This window comes from Lontra canadensis, unplaced genomic scaffold (assembly GCF_010015895.1).
Source record: "Lontra canadensis isolate GAN:19392208 unplaced genomic scaffold, GSC_riverotter_1.0 scaffold412, whole genome shotgun sequence".
In the NCBI taxonomy this organism is placed as follows: Eukaryota; Metazoa; Chordata; class Mammalia; order Carnivora; family Mustelidae; genus Lontra; species Lontra canadensis.
In genome coordinates, this window is record NW_022631406.1 from 12496 (window position 1) to 29899 (window position 17404).

The following is a 17404-nucleotide window of genomic DNA, read 5'->3' on the forward strand; positions in this document are numbered from 1 at the left end:
CACAATAGTCTAAGTGTTGTTCTAGGCTCTAATGATCAGAGATAAATAAAACATGGCCCTGTCCTTAAAAATCCATAGGAAAACATGACAGAGGCGCCTGGGTGGCTCAATCGGTGAAGCGTCTGCCTTTGGCTCAAGTCATGATCCCAGGGTCCTTGGATTGAGACCCATATCAGGTTCCCTGCTCAGCAGGGAGTCTGCTTCTCCCTCTCCTCCCCACTGTTGCTCTCTCTTGCTATCTCTGTCTGTCTGTCTGTCTCTCTCTCAAATAAATAAATAAATAAATAAATAAAGGAAAACATGACAGCTAATAGTACAGCTCAGGACAAACACTTCATTTCTGAGAAGCAATTCCTGGGTACTGGGAAGGAAATAAAAAATATACTCTTAGTCTAGCTGGAGATAAACACTCCTATCAAAAGATCACTAATGATGGCAAAAGCAGCAACAGAGCCACTAAGCCAAGCAACATGCATGCCACAGACTGTAAGTACTTTACAGAGGCTCCGAATAGAGATCCCTTACTGCAGAAGAAAAAGCTTCATGCACTGGCACATATTCTGTACCCAAACTGTGCTAGGTGTTGGGGACACAGTGAGTAAAAGAAGCGTTTTATTTTCTTTTCAGAGTACCATGTACACATATATGTATGTATTTATTATTATGTTCAGTTAGCCAGCATATAGTACATCATTAGTTTTTGATGTAGTATTCAATGATTTATTAGTTGCATATAACACCCAGTGCTTAAGAATATGTAACAGGGGGCACCTAGGTGGCTCAGTCGGTTAAGTGTCTGCCTTTGGCTCAGGTCATGATCCCAAAGTCCTGGGATTGAGCCCCAAGTTGGGCTCCCTGCTCAGTGTGGAGTCTGCTTCTCCCTCTCTCTCTACCCCCTCCCTTGTTCTCTCTCTCTCATGCTCTCTCTCAAATAAATAAAATCTTAAAAAAAAAAAAAAAGTATGCAACAAGGAGCGAGGGTGCTTTTCCTGATGAGTTACCATTTGACTGTGGACCCTGACAAGTAACTAAAATTTGGCCAAAGAAAAGTGCAAAAAAAAACAGACACATACTCCTCTATGTGTGTTTGTATATGGAAGAGAGTACAAGGAGAGAGAGAAGGGACAATGACACCAGAGAAGAAGCAGACTGCTTATTGAAGGAGTTTTTATTTTATCCAGTAAAGCAGGTCATACGTTCATTCCAAAAAATATTTTCTTAGAGCATCCCACACATAGGTTCTGGGGATACGGCCATGAACAAAGATATCAAGAATCCACTAAAACTCCTGGGTAGGGAATGGCAAGAGTGATGTTTAAGGAAGTGTACTACATGGCAGAAGCAAAAGGCAAGTTAAGAAGCCAGTAGTCAGTCCCTTCTGGAAATAGTGCTATGGGCCTGAGATGGAGCTAGGGCTTTCAGACCTGAAAATAGTGGCCAGGCACTAACACATAGCAAGGCTGGGTATGGCAGAGGGACAGAGAGATAGAAAAGGAAAATAGGACTCTGGGCTTTGGGCCAGGATGATTGTGTGAGTGATGGTGACACTGATAAAAAGAAACAAGAAAGGAAAACAGTTTTAGAGAGAAAACAAGTGCTTATTATAGCTTTTGGTGGATGGAACACCTGTCTGAGTATTGTATAGATATGTAAAGATGGTAAGTGGGGAAAGAAAGAAAAAAAGTAGTGGCTTACCAGAAGGCATGTCCCCAATTAGAGCTAATCATTCTGACAACTAAACGCCAATGGCCCCCAGCTTTTCTCTTGCAGTTTTCTACAACACCATCCAAACTGCTGGGTCCTCCTGACTGTCCTCTCTCCCTCTTTTGTTCCTTCAAACCATTTCCTAAAGAGCTGGTGATATTGCTACAACCACTGGCATCACAGGGAAGGCAAGTAACCAGGTGAAGATAATAGTGATCTTGGATTTTTTTTAAACGTACTTTAAGATTTTATTTATTTATTTATTTGAGAGAGAGAGAATGAGAATGAGAGCGAGAGGTCAGAGGGAAAAGCAGACTCCCCACTGAGCAGGGAGCCTGATGCGGGACTTGATCCAGGGACTCCAGGATCATGACCTGAGTCGAAGGCAGTCTCCCAACCAACTGAGCCACCCGGGTGCCCCTTTTTCAAAAAGACTTATTTGTTTGTTTGTTTATTTATTTATTTGAGAGAGAGAGAGAGAGAGAATGAGAATTAAATGTACTTTAAATACATTAAGTAGGGTGTCTGGGTGGCTCAGTTGGTTAAGCATCTGCCATCAGCTCAGGTCATGATTCCAGATTCCTGGGATAGAGTCCCACTTTGGTTTTGGTCTCCTTGCTCAGCGGTGAGCCTGCTTCTCCCCCGCAACCACCAGCTTGTGTGTCCTTACTCATGCTCTCTGACAAGTAAATTTTAAAAAAATGATTTAAATAAATACATTAAATATACTTTAGTAAAGTATACTAATTCTAAGTATATAGCTCAGTAATTTTTTTACTGAAGTATATACCCATGAAACTACCACCCAGGTATTAAACCCTGGAAGCTTCCCTCATGCCTCCCTAAGTCAATACCCTTCCCAAACGTCACCACTATTCTGACTTCTACAACCTGCCTGTTCTTGAAGGCCATGTACACTTCTGTATCTATCTGGCTGCTTTCATTCAACATTCACCCACGTCAAAGTGGGTACCTACAGTTCATTCTTATGTCTATGTGGTGTTCCATTGTATGGCTATTCTGCAGTTTACTTATCCATTCTCCTTCGATGGACATTTGTGTTGTTTCCAGCTTTCGGTTGTTATGAATAAAGCATCTGTGAATATTATTATACACATCTTTGGTGGAAGTCCGTACTCATTTCTCTTTGATATACCTACGGGTGAGATTGCTGGTCATAGAATCACATGTGGAGTTTTAGCAGACATTAACAAAAGAGTTTTCCCAAGTGGTTGTACCAAATTACCCTCACCTAAAATGTATGAGATTTTCAGTTGCTCCACACTCTTATCACCACTTGGTACTATCAGTCTCTTCAATTTGAACCATCCAGGATGTACAGTGATAACTTACTGTGGTTTTAACTTGCACTGCCCTCAGGAGTAGTGAAGCTGAATGCCTTCCAAATGTTTATTGGCTATTTGGTCTACCTTCTTTTGTGAAGCACCTATTCAACAGTCCTGCTCATTTTAAAAGTTCCATGTTCTTTTACTGATTTGTATTCCTATTGCTGATCTGTAGTTCTATTAGAATAGATCCTGTAGATAGGAATTCTTGTTCAATACATGTATGATGAATATTTTTTTCCCAGATCATGGCTTGTCTTTTGGCTCATCTTTTCAATTGAGTGTCTTTGACGAACTGAAGTTCTTAATTTGAATGCAATCCAATTTAACATTTTTTTTCTTCCATGTAGAGTGCTTTTTGGGTCATGTTTAAGAAATCTTTGTCTACCCTGGGGCGCCTGGGTGGCTCAGTGGGTTGAATCCTCTGCCTTCGGCTCGGGTCATGATCCCAGGGTCCTGGGATCGAGCCCCGCGTCGGGCTCTCTGCTTCGCGGGGAGCCTGCTTCCTCCCCTCTCTCTCTCTCTGCCTGCCTCTCTGCCTACTTGTGATCTCTCTGTCAAATAAATAAAATCTTAAAAAAAAAAAAAAAGACTAAAAAGAAATCTTTGTCTACCCTAATGGCCTTGCATTCTGGTCTAGACAGGCTCATTCTTTAAAGTTTCAACAAACACCAGAGCATGAGCACCTTCTCCAGCCTCTGAAGCTGTACCCTGAGCCCCATTATAGCATAAACAACCCTCAAAATGCAATGCGGCAGAGATGGTCTGGTTTGTTCAGAAGGCAAGGAGCTACATTTAATTTGGTCTCTACAGCAGCAGAATTGACAGAGGCCCTGCAAAACAGACATCTAACCTAGAGGTCTCCCAAAGCCAGGTGAGGTCCTGAGAGCAATTTCTTTTTTAATCATAGGAATTTGCACTCATTGCCCAATTTCATATATGTCATTTACACACCACGTGAAAGCACCATCTTATAAGGTAAATCTTTATAGGAATTCCTGGCTTGCCCTAGTTTTATTATTGAGTGGGAAAAAATCACTCTCCTTATTATCCTTGTCAAAGCAAGACACTATTACCTGTCACAGAACTAACAGTTTCTGACAGCAAGTGACAGAAATTAAAGATATGAGAAGGGAGAGAGGTGGTGAGTGAGCAGTCAGCTGAAACAGGGAATGAAAAGGATGAGACAAGCTGAGTAACAGCAGGGGAATCTTTACTTTTTCTGAACTCCCTCAATGTTAGAAGACGGCAGATCTGAAACCTATTCAGAGGCCACTGCACCAGTCCAAGCAAAACATAACTGGGATGTTGGCAGTGACAAAGAACAGGATGGCTGCAAAAAGACATCAGCAGAGGGGCACCTGGGTGGCTCAGTGGGTTGGGCCTCTGCCTTCCACTCAGGTCATGATCTCAAGGTCCTGGGATCGAGCTCCACATCGGGCTCTCTACACAGCAGGGAGCCTGCTTCCCACCCACACCCCCCGCCGGCCTGCCTCTCTGTCTACTTGTGATCTCTGTCAAGTAAATAAATAAAATCTTAAAAAAAAAAAAAAGACATCAGCAGAAATAACCTGCATGAAAAGAAAGGCACCTTAACTAAACATGCAATGTCTATTCGTGTATGCGAAGTTTTTCCTCTTACCCCGTTCACCCTATGGCCCACTCATTACCACTCCAATCCCTAAAGCAGATCTTTAAAACTCCAATGTCTACAGGGCCAGGCAAGTAATGTAAATGAAGGAAGCACCCCTTGATTAAGACATCAAGGAGTGGTGGAACACATTTCGAAGATCTGAGGAGGAACTCACAATAGCTTTAGCTGACTACTGCCATATGAGAAGATCCAATGATACCAGAGCTTTTGACTTTCTCAAGAGGTGCTAGACATTATGATTTTTTTCTGTGTAATTTCCCAAACACTATTAATGATATAGCAAAATATCTCTGTGGGTTGAATTTGACCTATGGGCAGCTAGTTTATAACCTGTGTTCTAAAGCTTTGCAGCAAAATAAATACCATGTGCAGGTTTCCAGGATTAGAAGAGCAAATAACCTGGAAAGCCAGCATGTAGACAGGGGCTGGGCCAGGAGACAGTGAAAAGGGTTTTAACTCTCAGTAGCAGAATGTCTAAAGGACTCAAGACCTCAGAGTTGGACATATCTGTACTGGAAAAATCAGAGGAATTCTGACAAAGTTCTACTGCAAGGAAGCACAGATGAAAGAAAACTAGAATATATAGAGGCCTGATCTGCTTTAAAAGAGGGGGTGGACATGATACACTCATACACACACAAGCTATTTCAACTCTCTGTGCCCTGATATCCTTATCATTAAAATACAAATAATAGAACCTACTTCACAGGGCTGTCATAAGGACTAAATAGAAAACTGTTCATGTAATTATCATTATCTCTTACAAGTAATGCTTAATAAATGTTAGCTATTATTTATTATTTTGAGGCACTGAGAGGAGAAGTAACATACTCAAGGTCACAGGGCTATTAAGGTATATTTCCTGGATGTGCAGCCAGTATGACAGCTTTAGATCCTGCGCTCTAAACCACCTTGCTCTTCTGCCTCCCCTGACCTTGCTGGGATAGTTTCTTCAGTTGTACAACAAGGAAGTCAGATCAGATGATAACTAAAGTCCCCTCTAGAGCTGACATTTTATTCTACCAGCTAGCCCTCTAATCAACTTATTTTAGGGCAGGAGCTGAGCACACAAGACCCTGCTTGCACTCCTACAAACTACCAACCTAAAGGAGAGAGCTACAGCTTAGGCTTAGGGTAAGCTCAAGAAGCCATTTCAGCAAGGAACAATCCATAGCTTAAGCCAGGAAGAAAAAAGTGTTCCGTGTAAGGCCCCCTTATTGATCTGTGAAGATTATATTTGTTTCTAGGAGACCAGCAGACCTCCCAAGTAGGCCCAGAATTCACTCACATGCCGAAGCTATTATAGGCTGAAAATTGCTTATAAGCCTGCTAAGGTACCACAGTAAGTTCTAAATCTAGAATTGTGGGGTCCCTGGGTGGCTCAGTCAGCTAAGCATCTGCCTTTGGCTCAGGTCATGATCCCAGGGTCCTGGGATCGAGTCCCACATTGGGCTCCCTGCTCTGCAGGAATCCTGCTTCTCCCTACTTATGTTCCCTCTCTCACTGGGTCTCTTTCTGTCAAGTAAATACGTAAAATCTTAAAAAAATTATAATAATTAGTAAATAAATAAATCTAGAACCATTAATACGCTGAACAACTTTTTCTTCTTGTGGGTCAAAGGTCTCTAGGAGAACCTAGTAAAAACTCTTTCCCAATCCCTAGAAAAAACTGACATGTGTGCCCAGTTGAATACACAAGCACACACAATTTTACTTGCAATTTTAAGGGGTTCACAAATTTCCTAAAATATTTCTGTAGACTTTAAGTATCCCTTAGAACAGATCTACCTTGTTCCAGGGTTGTCGTCCCAGGGGATTCAGAATTGCCCCACGATCTAGGTTGAGGTTTCTAGGCAGCCGTGTTCAGGACACAAATCATCTACTGCCAACTCAGCATAATCAATCCTGCATGGAAATGACAAAGCACCCTCTTTCCCTTCCCAACACCAATTTATACTGAGAAAATTCAAACAGAAAAGATCTGTAATTTAGTACCAAAATACCAGCAGATGAAGAACAGGACCCCAAGAATATTTCATGCCCCTTTTCTGCCTCACTCCCATAGAACCCCAAAGAACCTTAGAAGAGTTGAAAGAAACAGGTAAAAACATCCTAGTCCACTGTGCTCCTTCTTTTTATTCCAAGAAAGGAATCAGTTAAGAGTATCAATTAGCCTTATTCGATGACTTTTCTCCCATATGGGCTTTGAAAACTATCGGTTACCAAGGAAACCATATAACCTCACCCATAATTAAAGACATAAGCAAAACAGGAAGAGAATATTTCCCCCCATAAGACAGTGTAAGTGTTGGCAAGGGTCTGGACAAATGTGTAGTCATGCATAGTTGGTAGGTTTGTAAATCACTACAGTCTTTTGTGATGACAAGACAATGTGACCATTTTTATCAAAAAATATAAAAGCATACACCATTTGATAGGGCAATTTCCTATAGATAATTTTGCAAAGGAGGCCAAGATAGCTGTGCCAATCAAGCTCAAGGCAGCACTGTTTATAATGCCCAAACTGGAAACAAGAAGTCCTGGCTGTTGGATACACCATATAAATGGAATATCATGCAGCCATTCAAAGAATGTGCTAGAGGGGGTGCCTGACTGGCTCAGTCAGTGGGGCATAGGACTGTTGATCTCAGGGTTGAGAGTTCGAGCCCCATGTTGGGTGGAGAGATTACTTAAAAATGAAATCTTAAGGGCCACCTGGGTGGCTCAGATGGTTAAGCATCTGCTTTCAGCTCAGGTCCTGATCCCAGAGTCCTGGGATGGAGCCCCATTGCATGGAAAATTGTGTGTGCTTGTGTGTTCTCCCTCTCCCTCTGCCTGCTGCTCCCCCCAGCTTGTGCTCTCTCTCTGTCTCAAATAAATAAATAAGATCTTAAAAAAAAAAAAAAAAATATAAAAAAAAAAAACATGCTAGATCTGTAAGTGCTGATAGGAATAAAGCTCCAATACATATTATTAATCGAAAAAAGAAGTTGAAAATAGTTCCTTTAGCCTAAAGTTTTTAAAGGATAGGTATACATGCTAGTACATTAAATTATGTTCTGATACATAAGAAACTGTTCATTACAGTTATCTTTGGAGAATATGACTAAAGAACAAGAAGAACCATACTGATGTATAAACATGTAGAAAATATAAGACAGGTAATCTGGAGATGAGATTTTTTCTTTTTTTTTTTTTTCTTCGTTATATTTCTCTAGATAGAAACCTTATATTTAATACATGTTATTTAAAAAATAAAACAATAATCTCACTTTTTTTTTTTTTAAGAAGCCATGTTTAGTGAGGAGGTAAGTAGAAAGGGGGGAGAGCCCAAATACTGAAGAAAAAAAAAAAAAACACGGTAGGAAACTGCTGGGGGTGGGGTAATAGGAGGATTAAAACACTCAACCTCTCCTCTACTCTCAAGACACTGCTACAGCATGCACTGCTCAAGCTTTCCACTAGAAATGAATAGCTCAGGGCCCCACTCCAGTAGCCAGCTATTCGTTACAATGGTAAGTATGGGAGGTAGCAAGCTGGGAGAAGGCTGGCACAGTTAACCCAGTTCCTGCCCTTTGTAATATGGGTAAGGCAGAAGAGCTGTTCTTGAGGCGCTTGGGTGGCTCAGTTGTTGGGTGTCTGCCTTCAGCTCAGGTCATGATCCTGGGGTCCTGGGATCGAGCTCTGGATCAGGCTCCCTGCTTCTCCCTCTCCCACTTCCCCTGCTTGTGTTCCCTCTCTGGCTGTGTCTCAAAGATCTCAAGTGGCAGAGAATGTTACAGCTGAACACAGGGAAACACAGGCAGGGAATGAGTGTCCCCAAGCATACAGTGCAAAGGCACCGTAGGGGTCCCGCCACTATATGAATTTCAGTAGGGGGGAAAGCAAGGGCTGAGTATGTATGTACCAAAGGGTGGGAGAAACCTCTGCTGCCCTACAGAGCCTCAGGGAGCCCTGCTCAACAACAGCAGCACGTCTCTGGCCCATACAGATCTGCGGCAATAGCTGCAGATCCCTGTGACTGCCCCATGGAGAGAATGAGCTAGAACTTAAAATCACCAAGGAAGATAATCTTCTGTACTTAATTGCCTTTTTCATCGAGATCCATGAAATAAATCATAACCTCGCTTACTTTCCATATTCTTCTGCAATACTGCTTTACAAAGAAGGAAGTTACCTCCATGCAGAATTTCCAGAAGAGCGGACAATGCATGTAAAATCTTTTATTAAGCAAAGCTAGCTTTAAGTACAGGTGCCATAAAAAGTTGTCCATGGGCTTTAAGGAACATGAAAAAGCCTCCTACTCACCCCCACCTACACATTTCCCTTCGTGATGCCTGAAATTCTCCCATCAGTGACTTGTATACCATCAGTTGAAGATTGTCTTAAGTGTACTCTTTTAATAATGCAAACAGAAGGGAAAACACATTAGGTCCCTAACACTATAGTGCAGTGGCTCTTAACCTTTATTGTCTTAGCCACTGGTTTCTTTGAGACACTAAAAATAAAACAAAACAAAAAACAAATAAACTCCCTTCACAGAAAAATGCACTTAGATGGGTACATAATATAATTTCCACACAATCTGGCGGATTCACAGTTCTCTCAAAGCCATGTAGAAAACCCCTCCTGCCTGAAGCTAAGAATCCCTGGTTTAGTGGCCAGGAGTTTGACAAATTCTCCTTCTCCAGCTCCTCCATCCCCACTGCAAGAGTTCCCAGGCATCTGGGAAACCCTGGGCTTAAAGACAGAAGGCAGTACTGAAGGGAGGCTCTCATTTATTTGCCTAGAACTGACTTGTCTAGAGTCAGATTACAATTTATGACTCCTTCAGCAAGGAGTGTGGATTTCTCAGACCACCTGTCTCTTGGGGACAGGGCTCCCTTGGCTTCACAGGCACCAGTATATGTGAGGAGATGGCCAACTGAGATCAATGGTCAAACAGGTTCTCATGACCGTGCTGATCACATCACCTGAAAGTTGAGGCAGGGGCAAGTTTTAACACCGTATGAATAAAGGGGGCTCACCTCTGAGGTTTTCGAATATCCCAGAGTCCCACTCCTTCCTTTGAATTGGCTGTGGCCAATAACCTGGGCTCCACAGGGTTAAACATGACACTGTGAAAAGCTGACGGATAGTTTGCCAGGCAGAAGGGCTCTGTGAATAGAGAAATGACAATCAGCCCCCGAGCTCATTCAGTGCCTCTGGGCCAGAGGCAGTCAAAGCAGGAATGTGACCCTGTAGAAACCATCCGAGTAGCTGGAGCCCCAGAGCGGTACATCACCCCAGCAGTCACCCCTGCTCATTCCCTGCACACGCGAAGTCTGAAAACAGCAACTCTATCATATATAAACGAACTAGAAGCTGTAATACCCCGAAACACTGAGTATTCTACCTCTTCAGATCCTGTGACAAGTGGAAACGGTCACAGGAACTGGGAAGCTAAGCTGTTTTACAGTAAGTAAGACTGAATTCCACATGAACTGAAAAAACTCGCAACTGATTACTGATAGGGTTACTGTACCTTCAACTGATTACTGATAGGGTTACTGTACCTTCATCCAAATGTATTAGTTTTAGAAATTAAAAGCTTTTAAAACTACGCAAAGATTTAATGAAGACAAAGCAAAACAATGAGAAAATTGAAGGTGAGGAAAAACAATAGCACAGTGTTCTCTCTAAATTGCTCCCTAAACAATCTAAGAGCCTCAGTCTAGAATTCTATGATTTCATTCCCAGTATTGGAATATTTCAAAAGAAGAAGAAGAAGAAGAAGAAGAAGAAGAAGAAGAAGAAGAGGAGGAGGAGGAGGAGGAGGAGGAGGAGGAGGAGGAGGAGGAGGAAGAAGAAGAAGAAGAAGAAGAAGAAGAAGAAGAAGAAGAAGAAGAAGAAGAAGAAGAAAAGTAAAGAGAAGAAAAGAAAGGAAAAAGGGAACCTAACACCTGAACTCTTACATCCAGCCAGCTCCTCATCAACTTCACTCAGAAACCCTGCAGGCCGCTGCCTGTATTAGCGGGCTCCAGGCGAGGAAGGAATCACTCTGCTACCCAGGACATACTTTTGTGTGGCAAGTGTTTAGAAGCAACAGACAGAAAGCACTGCCCAGTCTAGGATTTCCACATGGGACACAGCAGAGACTCTGGGCAGTCCAGACAGAGGAGGCTTTCCTCCCTAGAACATGGTGACTCAACCCCAGCTGCTCCTTGCAGCTACCTTATCTGCCTGACCCCAGAAACAAGCTTTTCCTATAGCCCCAGTCTCTGTGATGAGGCACAGCCCCGCATGTTAAATGCTCTGACTACAGAATAATAAAAAGATCCAGATCCTGTCAGACAAGACAGGCAGGAGAGTAATTCTGTGTACACAGGTATGACCAAGACAAAGCTGCACTGAAGGTGGGGGCAGGGGGGACACTGAGGGTGATGCTGGAGGAAAGTCATTGAACACAGGCAGAGTTACAGAGTGAACGCTTTTCTCAGGAAACAAACTGAAAAGATGCGTTTCCTGAAAAACTTCAGAGAAATTCAACAAAGCAATTCTTCATTTTATACTTCAGAACCAAAGAGCACACCTAGAGGAGGAACTCACCTGGATAATCCCCCTTAAACGGGGTATATCTGCCATCGTTTTCCGTTTCTATACACAAACACCAGAACACCCCTGTTCTCTGTGAATAACCAAGAACTGTGTGTGTCAGCACCATACGGAGCTGACCCCTGGTAGCTGCCCTCTACAGTGAAGCCCTGCATCTTCTATTCCTTGAGGCCACTGAACACCAACATACGGTGGCGTTTCCAACAGGCCCAAGGGTTTATGGAGGCTCACAAGTGGCTGAGAAGGCCTAAGGTGCCTCACTTCTGGCTTATGCACATGATGGGACGTCTATAAACACACAGCTATGCCCCACCATGAGAGCTGCCTCTCCCTTTCCAACTCTCCCACGCAGGTTACTCAGGTCATAAACTGCCTCTGCAATGAACCTGACATCAAACTCTTCAACACAGTCCAACAGCCCTTTGACCCTACCTCCATGGGGAGACTCCCGGATGTCCCAGATGAGAACCCGGCCATCATCTGAGGAGCTGGCAAAAATGTTGTCATTCACCGGACTCACTGACAAGCCATATACTGCATCTTCGTGAGCAAACACATCCAAGGTCTCGCTGCTGAGAGACAGAGAGCAGAAAGAGGCACACAGGCACACACATGCACACAAAGACTGCAGAGTCCCAGCCCTCAAGTTCCTCACGTAGGGCTCTCCCTCATTTCCAGTAAAAAGTCAATCGAGCAAAACCCAAAGGATATTGTATTTCCTTAAAAAGTAGGTACCCAACTTCCAAGTAAAAAATAAAAATTCATTAGAAAAGCTTTTTATAGATTTCATGGTTTGTTTTTTTGCACTAAATGAGCATAGTTGAAAAAGTGATTCAAGAGATGAGTTTAGTGTTTTCACTTCCTGCGGAATGTATCTGCTTCTGTACAGAGCTGGGGGGTGGTGCTTGATTTTCAAAAACAAGGGAACTTCAAAGCAGTCAGATCTGATATCAGCAGGGGAAGAAGAGGATTGATGTGGCTGTCTGGTATGTGAGCAAGAGCATGGCTCTGGGACCAGAAAGCCCAAGTTCAAATCCCAGTACCACCTGACCCTAAGTTACCTAATTTTCTACACCTCAGTTTCCTCAACCACAATGATACTAGAATAACTTTATAGAATCACTGTGAGGGTGAAACTGATGAACACATGTAAAGCACTTAGAATAGTACCCCACATAAATATTAGTTATTATTATGCTGTTGCTTCCTTCTCTTCCAACCTCTTCCTTTAAATTTTCACCTAAATAGTCTAAGTTCATTCCAACTTTACAAATTCTTTCCTTAATCAAAATTTTATTTCAAAATTATTATAGAAATCTGTTTCAGAAAAGGACAGCTGGCTTCATGTTATTTCCTTCAAAAAACAACTACTTCTGTCTAAAGAGATATTTGCCTTTCTTCATGTGAAAACCGGAGTCAGTCACCTTCACATACCAACAATCTATTTACCTTTCGACATCATGGAGGATAACTTGCTCATCATTTCCTGTAAGGGAGAAAAGTAGACATTTGATAATTCCTGCAAAGTGCTACCTGTCCATATCACAATATGAAATTTTCAAGTTTTCAGAAAGCATATGAACAAAGTCAATGTTAATATAAATTAGGAGTATTAATTAGAAAAAAAAAGTTTTATAAAAATAATTTCAGAAGGATATAAAAGAATTTTTGAAAGCCTAGTAGCAACTAGGTGCTTTCCAAAATGAATTACTAAATGGATTATAGTATATACATATATATCTATATATACATATATAGATATATATGTATATATATATATATGACATAAAAAAAAACAAAAAAAACTGTGGCCATTAAGAAACATAAAAGAGTAAATGATCGTGGGCAAATTAATTCATCCAAGCTAGCTTTTTTTTTTTTTTAAGCAAAACAACTGTGAGACTTAGAATACAGATAACCTATGCCTCAATTTGTTTAATCTATAAAATAGGGATAATTATACCTACTTCATAGGGTCATTGCGAAGGTAAGAGTACATTCGCGAAACCATTCAGAATAGGACCGAGCACTTAGTAAGCGCCTAATAAATATCTCCTGCTATTCATATCCTTATCATCTCACAACATTAAAATCTGATGATTGTCTGATTATAAGTGATGGGAAAATTTTTATCCACAACTTCTTTCTATTGCATTTTTCTTTATTCCATCAAGGAATCTAAAAATACTACATTCACAATATGTGTAGTCCTGCCTTCAAAGGGCTTATATAACCAAACATAAAAACCTGAATATGAAAAGACAAAAGTAAAAAAATTCCCACTCTACACTGAAAGCACAACCAACAGTCACTTCAATAGAAAGTAACAGTAGCAGTAGAGATGTGGCCCGGGACGTCCTAGATCTCTGGCTATAAACTCTATTGTGGGTGCATACCAAGAAATCAAACCCAGACTAATGCCTCCTAGGTAACAGGCACAGCTGAGGTGCTGGGGATACTAGAAGAGGAAGAGGAAGATTCTGCCTGGCTCTCAAGAACTTCCAGTCCATCTGTGCAACAACTAATAATGACAAAATGAGTTATCATGTTGTAGTGATATGCTCTATAATGGGGACACAGAAAAAGCAAATAGTATTTCCTTCAGGAGTGGGTTTGAAAGTACATGGCAGAAAAGGAGAACGTTTTTATGGGGAAGAAGATATCTGAACAGAAACTCCAATAACTCAAAACTCTTACCAGTGGAAGACTTAGGGGAATTAGGGGGGACTGGACAATTAATCATGATCCATGAAGGAAGAGCAAGAGCAAATGATACAAGGGCACCTAAGATGGCTAGTGGTTTAGTGGGCTAGAGTACAAGATGCTGGGGAGGGAAATGAGGCTCGAGAAGTAGAAGTTTACACTTCATCCTGAGGACAATGTAGGGTCAGAGGCTGACACGGTTCAACTCTATTTTTAAAAGAAAACTTGTAATAAATAAGGAGAGTTACAGATAGGTTGCAGAAATCACAAAGACCACTGCAACAGTCCGGATCAAAGATAAGGACCTGAACCAGGGCAGTAGGTACAAAAACAGAACAGAAACTAAAGGATGAATATGAGAAGCTTTCAAGTCTAGTTGGTGAGTGACAAGATACGTAAATGAAAGAAAGGAAGGTTTGAGGATGACTTCAAGATTTCTACTTCTATGTAGAAGTGTCATTTTTATAGTTAAAAGTGCTTCAATATTAGCAATTTCTGAAAGTTAAATTTAATAGCTTAAATCATTAAGTGAATGCTGATAGTAACTGAGAAAAGGAATCCAGGGAACAAGAGGAAATATTTGTACAGGAGGGAAACTAATACTCTTGGCTTTAGATCTGCTGCACTTAAATTGCTTTTAGAACACATAGCTAGATATTCCATGGCAAAATTTGCAGTGCAGAAGAGAGGTCAGAACTAGAAATGTTGTGGTCAGAAAGGAGTGTGGTTGATACAGGACCACCGAGAGGCTGGCTTGAGCCCAAGCCATTCTAATGGTACCCTAACACAACGTTTTTTGAACAGGAGCCATCCATGGATCAGGACATCAATTTGAGTCACAAACTTTAAGTTCTTTAAGAATAAAGTAGCATTTTTTAAAAATCAAAATGTACCACACATAGTAAGGTTAAGTACTATTTTAAATATGTGTGTGTGTTTCTGCATGCCAGACTGCAATGTAGGACGTTTTCTACCAAAAACAAAAAATGACAGTGAAGAATCAAAAGAACAGAGGGAAGGAAGGAAGGAGGGGAGGAAGGAAGGAAGGGAGGAGGGGAGGAAGGAAGGGAGGGAGGGAGGAACTGCGCTCATATACCTGTCTAAACTGCTGTAATGCAGAAAAGACAAGCTATGGGAAACCAGTAATCCTACAGCTCAGTGAAATAAAGAAAAACAAGGAGTTATTTTAGCACTCCTTTATCTAAAATCTCAGCCACGGTGAATTGCCCAAAGTAGAAATCTCCCTTCTCCTCACCTCCAGAGAATACTTTGGTGTTCCCACTGTTGAAAGCCAGGCAAAAAATGTTGGAATGGTGCTCTCCTTTCAGCTGTATGGGCTTGACTCTGGAGTGGATAGCTTGTTCCATGTGCCATAGCAGAACCCGGCGGTCATCTCCTCCTTGAGAGGGGAGTTAAGAATCTAGGGTTAAAATGGCTGACACTTAAGGCTGACACTCAGTTTTGCCAGCCCTGAATCCCATCCTTTCTAAAACTGCAACTCCCCAATTCTGTAAGATTCTCATGGGGCACATAAACCCAGGACTCTACCCCCTTAACCATCAGTAGACACACGATCTCTAAGCCACTCACTTTTCCCCAGAAAAACTTGGACATATAGAAATGGAAAGGGATAAACAATGATATTGAAACCCTCTGAGCCACCCTGGTGCTCCAAGTGAAGAAATATTTAAACAACTGAGTCTCTGGAAAGTCAGGAATAGGGTGGCTCAGTTGGTTAAGCATCTGCCTTTGGCTCAGGTCTGGGATAGAGCCCTGCATCGGGCTCCCTGCTCAATGGAAAGCCTGCTTCTCCCTCTCCCTCTGCTGCTCCCCATGCTCGTGCTTTCTCTCTAATAAATAAATAACATCTTTAAAACTTTTTTAAATAAATATTTCTTCACTTGCTACCTAAAAATCCTTCTATAATGCCCCCCCATTTTAAAAAAATATATATTTTATTTATTTATTTGACAGAGAGATAGAGAGCACAAGTAGGCAGAGTGGCAGGCAGAAGGAGAGGGAGAAGCAGGCTCTCTGCTGAGCAGGGAGCCTGACCTGGGACTCTATCCCAGGACCTGACATCATGACCTGAGCCCAAGGCAGCTGCTTGACTGACTGAGCCACCCAGGCACCCCCCCCACCACCACCACCATTTTTTGTCTAACAGAAGCTGAGCTGGTTTCTAATGCTTGCAACCAAAGAACTCCACATTAATACTTCTAGCATACTAGTATTCTCTCCTTGATGTGACCTCATTGACTATAGGACAGCATGCAAGTGACAACTAAGGAATTGCCGGCCCCAGCACCATCTAGACAGAGCCTAGCTCTCATGAAGGGAGGGCCAGCTCTTCCCTCTGCATAACTCACTATCATCTGAATTAAATGAGCAGTATTATGCTGCATGAGCCAGCTTCTAAGAATGAGAATATGTATATTCTGTGTATTTTTTATATTTGCAGATGCATTAAAAATGTCTGAAAGATGAGTAACTTTCAAGTGTTAACAATGATTAACAGTGGTAACTATTTTCAGGGAACAGGATTAAAAGAGGGGGAAAAAAAGGATTGGAGGGTTTTTACTTTTATTTGATATATTTGGCACTGACTTTTTACAAGCCTATACTATTCTCCCAATAAAAATTTAAGTTACAAAAGGGGCAAACACGAGCAGCAAACCACAGCTCTCTGTACCTCTTCTTTCCCTCCTCCATTCCATCCGACAGCCACAAATTATAGCACATCCCTATAAGGGCATACCGTGCAGCCATGAAATCAGTAAATCTGTAAGAACTATCTTGGAAATGTGTCCGTCTTTATTAAGGGGAAATGTAAGGTATAAAACAATATGTGTATCAAACTCCATTTTGTGTAAAACAAAATTTTAAAAAGCTCCGTGACTGAAGGAACTTTGTCAATTTTGTACACTGCGGAGTCTCCAAAACCTAACTGAGTGCCCCCAAAGAGCAGACTTTGAATTAACATGTTCATATTTGCACATATATGCTTAGATTCTCCTACTTATCTGGCTATTATAAAAATTGCTTATAGTGGGGGCACCTGGATGGCTCAGTGGGTTAAAGCCTCTGCCTTCGGTTCAGGTCATGATCCCAGGGTCCTGGGATCGAGCCCCATATCAGGCTCTCTGTTCAGCAGGGAGTCTGCTTCCTCCTCTCTCTCTCTGCCTGCCTCTCTGCCTACTTGTGATCTCTGTCTGTCAAATAAATAAATAAAATCTTTAAAAAAAAAATTGTTTATAGTGGACACCACCTCCAGGCTAGAGTTGGGAAACTTTTTTAATGTGGAAAATTTACATATAATGTGAAATTTACCATTCTAACCATTTTTAACTATACAATTCAGTGTATCTGCACTATTGTGCAACCATCACCACTGTCCATTCCC

General features: G+C 41.7%; 1 protein-coding gene across 1 annotated transcript in view; it reads right to left on the minus strand.

Annotated features, from left to right (window-relative positions):
* Positions 1-17404, minus strand: part of LOC116862956 (DDB1- and CUL4-associated factor 5-like) — a gene marked incomplete at its 3' end in the record, with an annotated part of 54214 nt that overhangs the window by 12191 nt on the left and 24619 nt on the right. Inside the window, exons 2-5 of the mRNA XM_032850401.1 lie at positions 15257-15400; positions 12748-12784; positions 11731-11870; positions 9732-9861 (exon numbers count right to left, since the gene is read on the minus strand). Coding sequence (XP_032706292.1) covers positions 9732-9861; positions 11731-11870; positions 12748-12784; positions 15257-15400 — 451 coding nt within the window. The remainder of the gene's footprint in view (positions 1-9731; positions 9862-11730; positions 11871-12747; positions 12785-15256; positions 15401-17404) is intronic.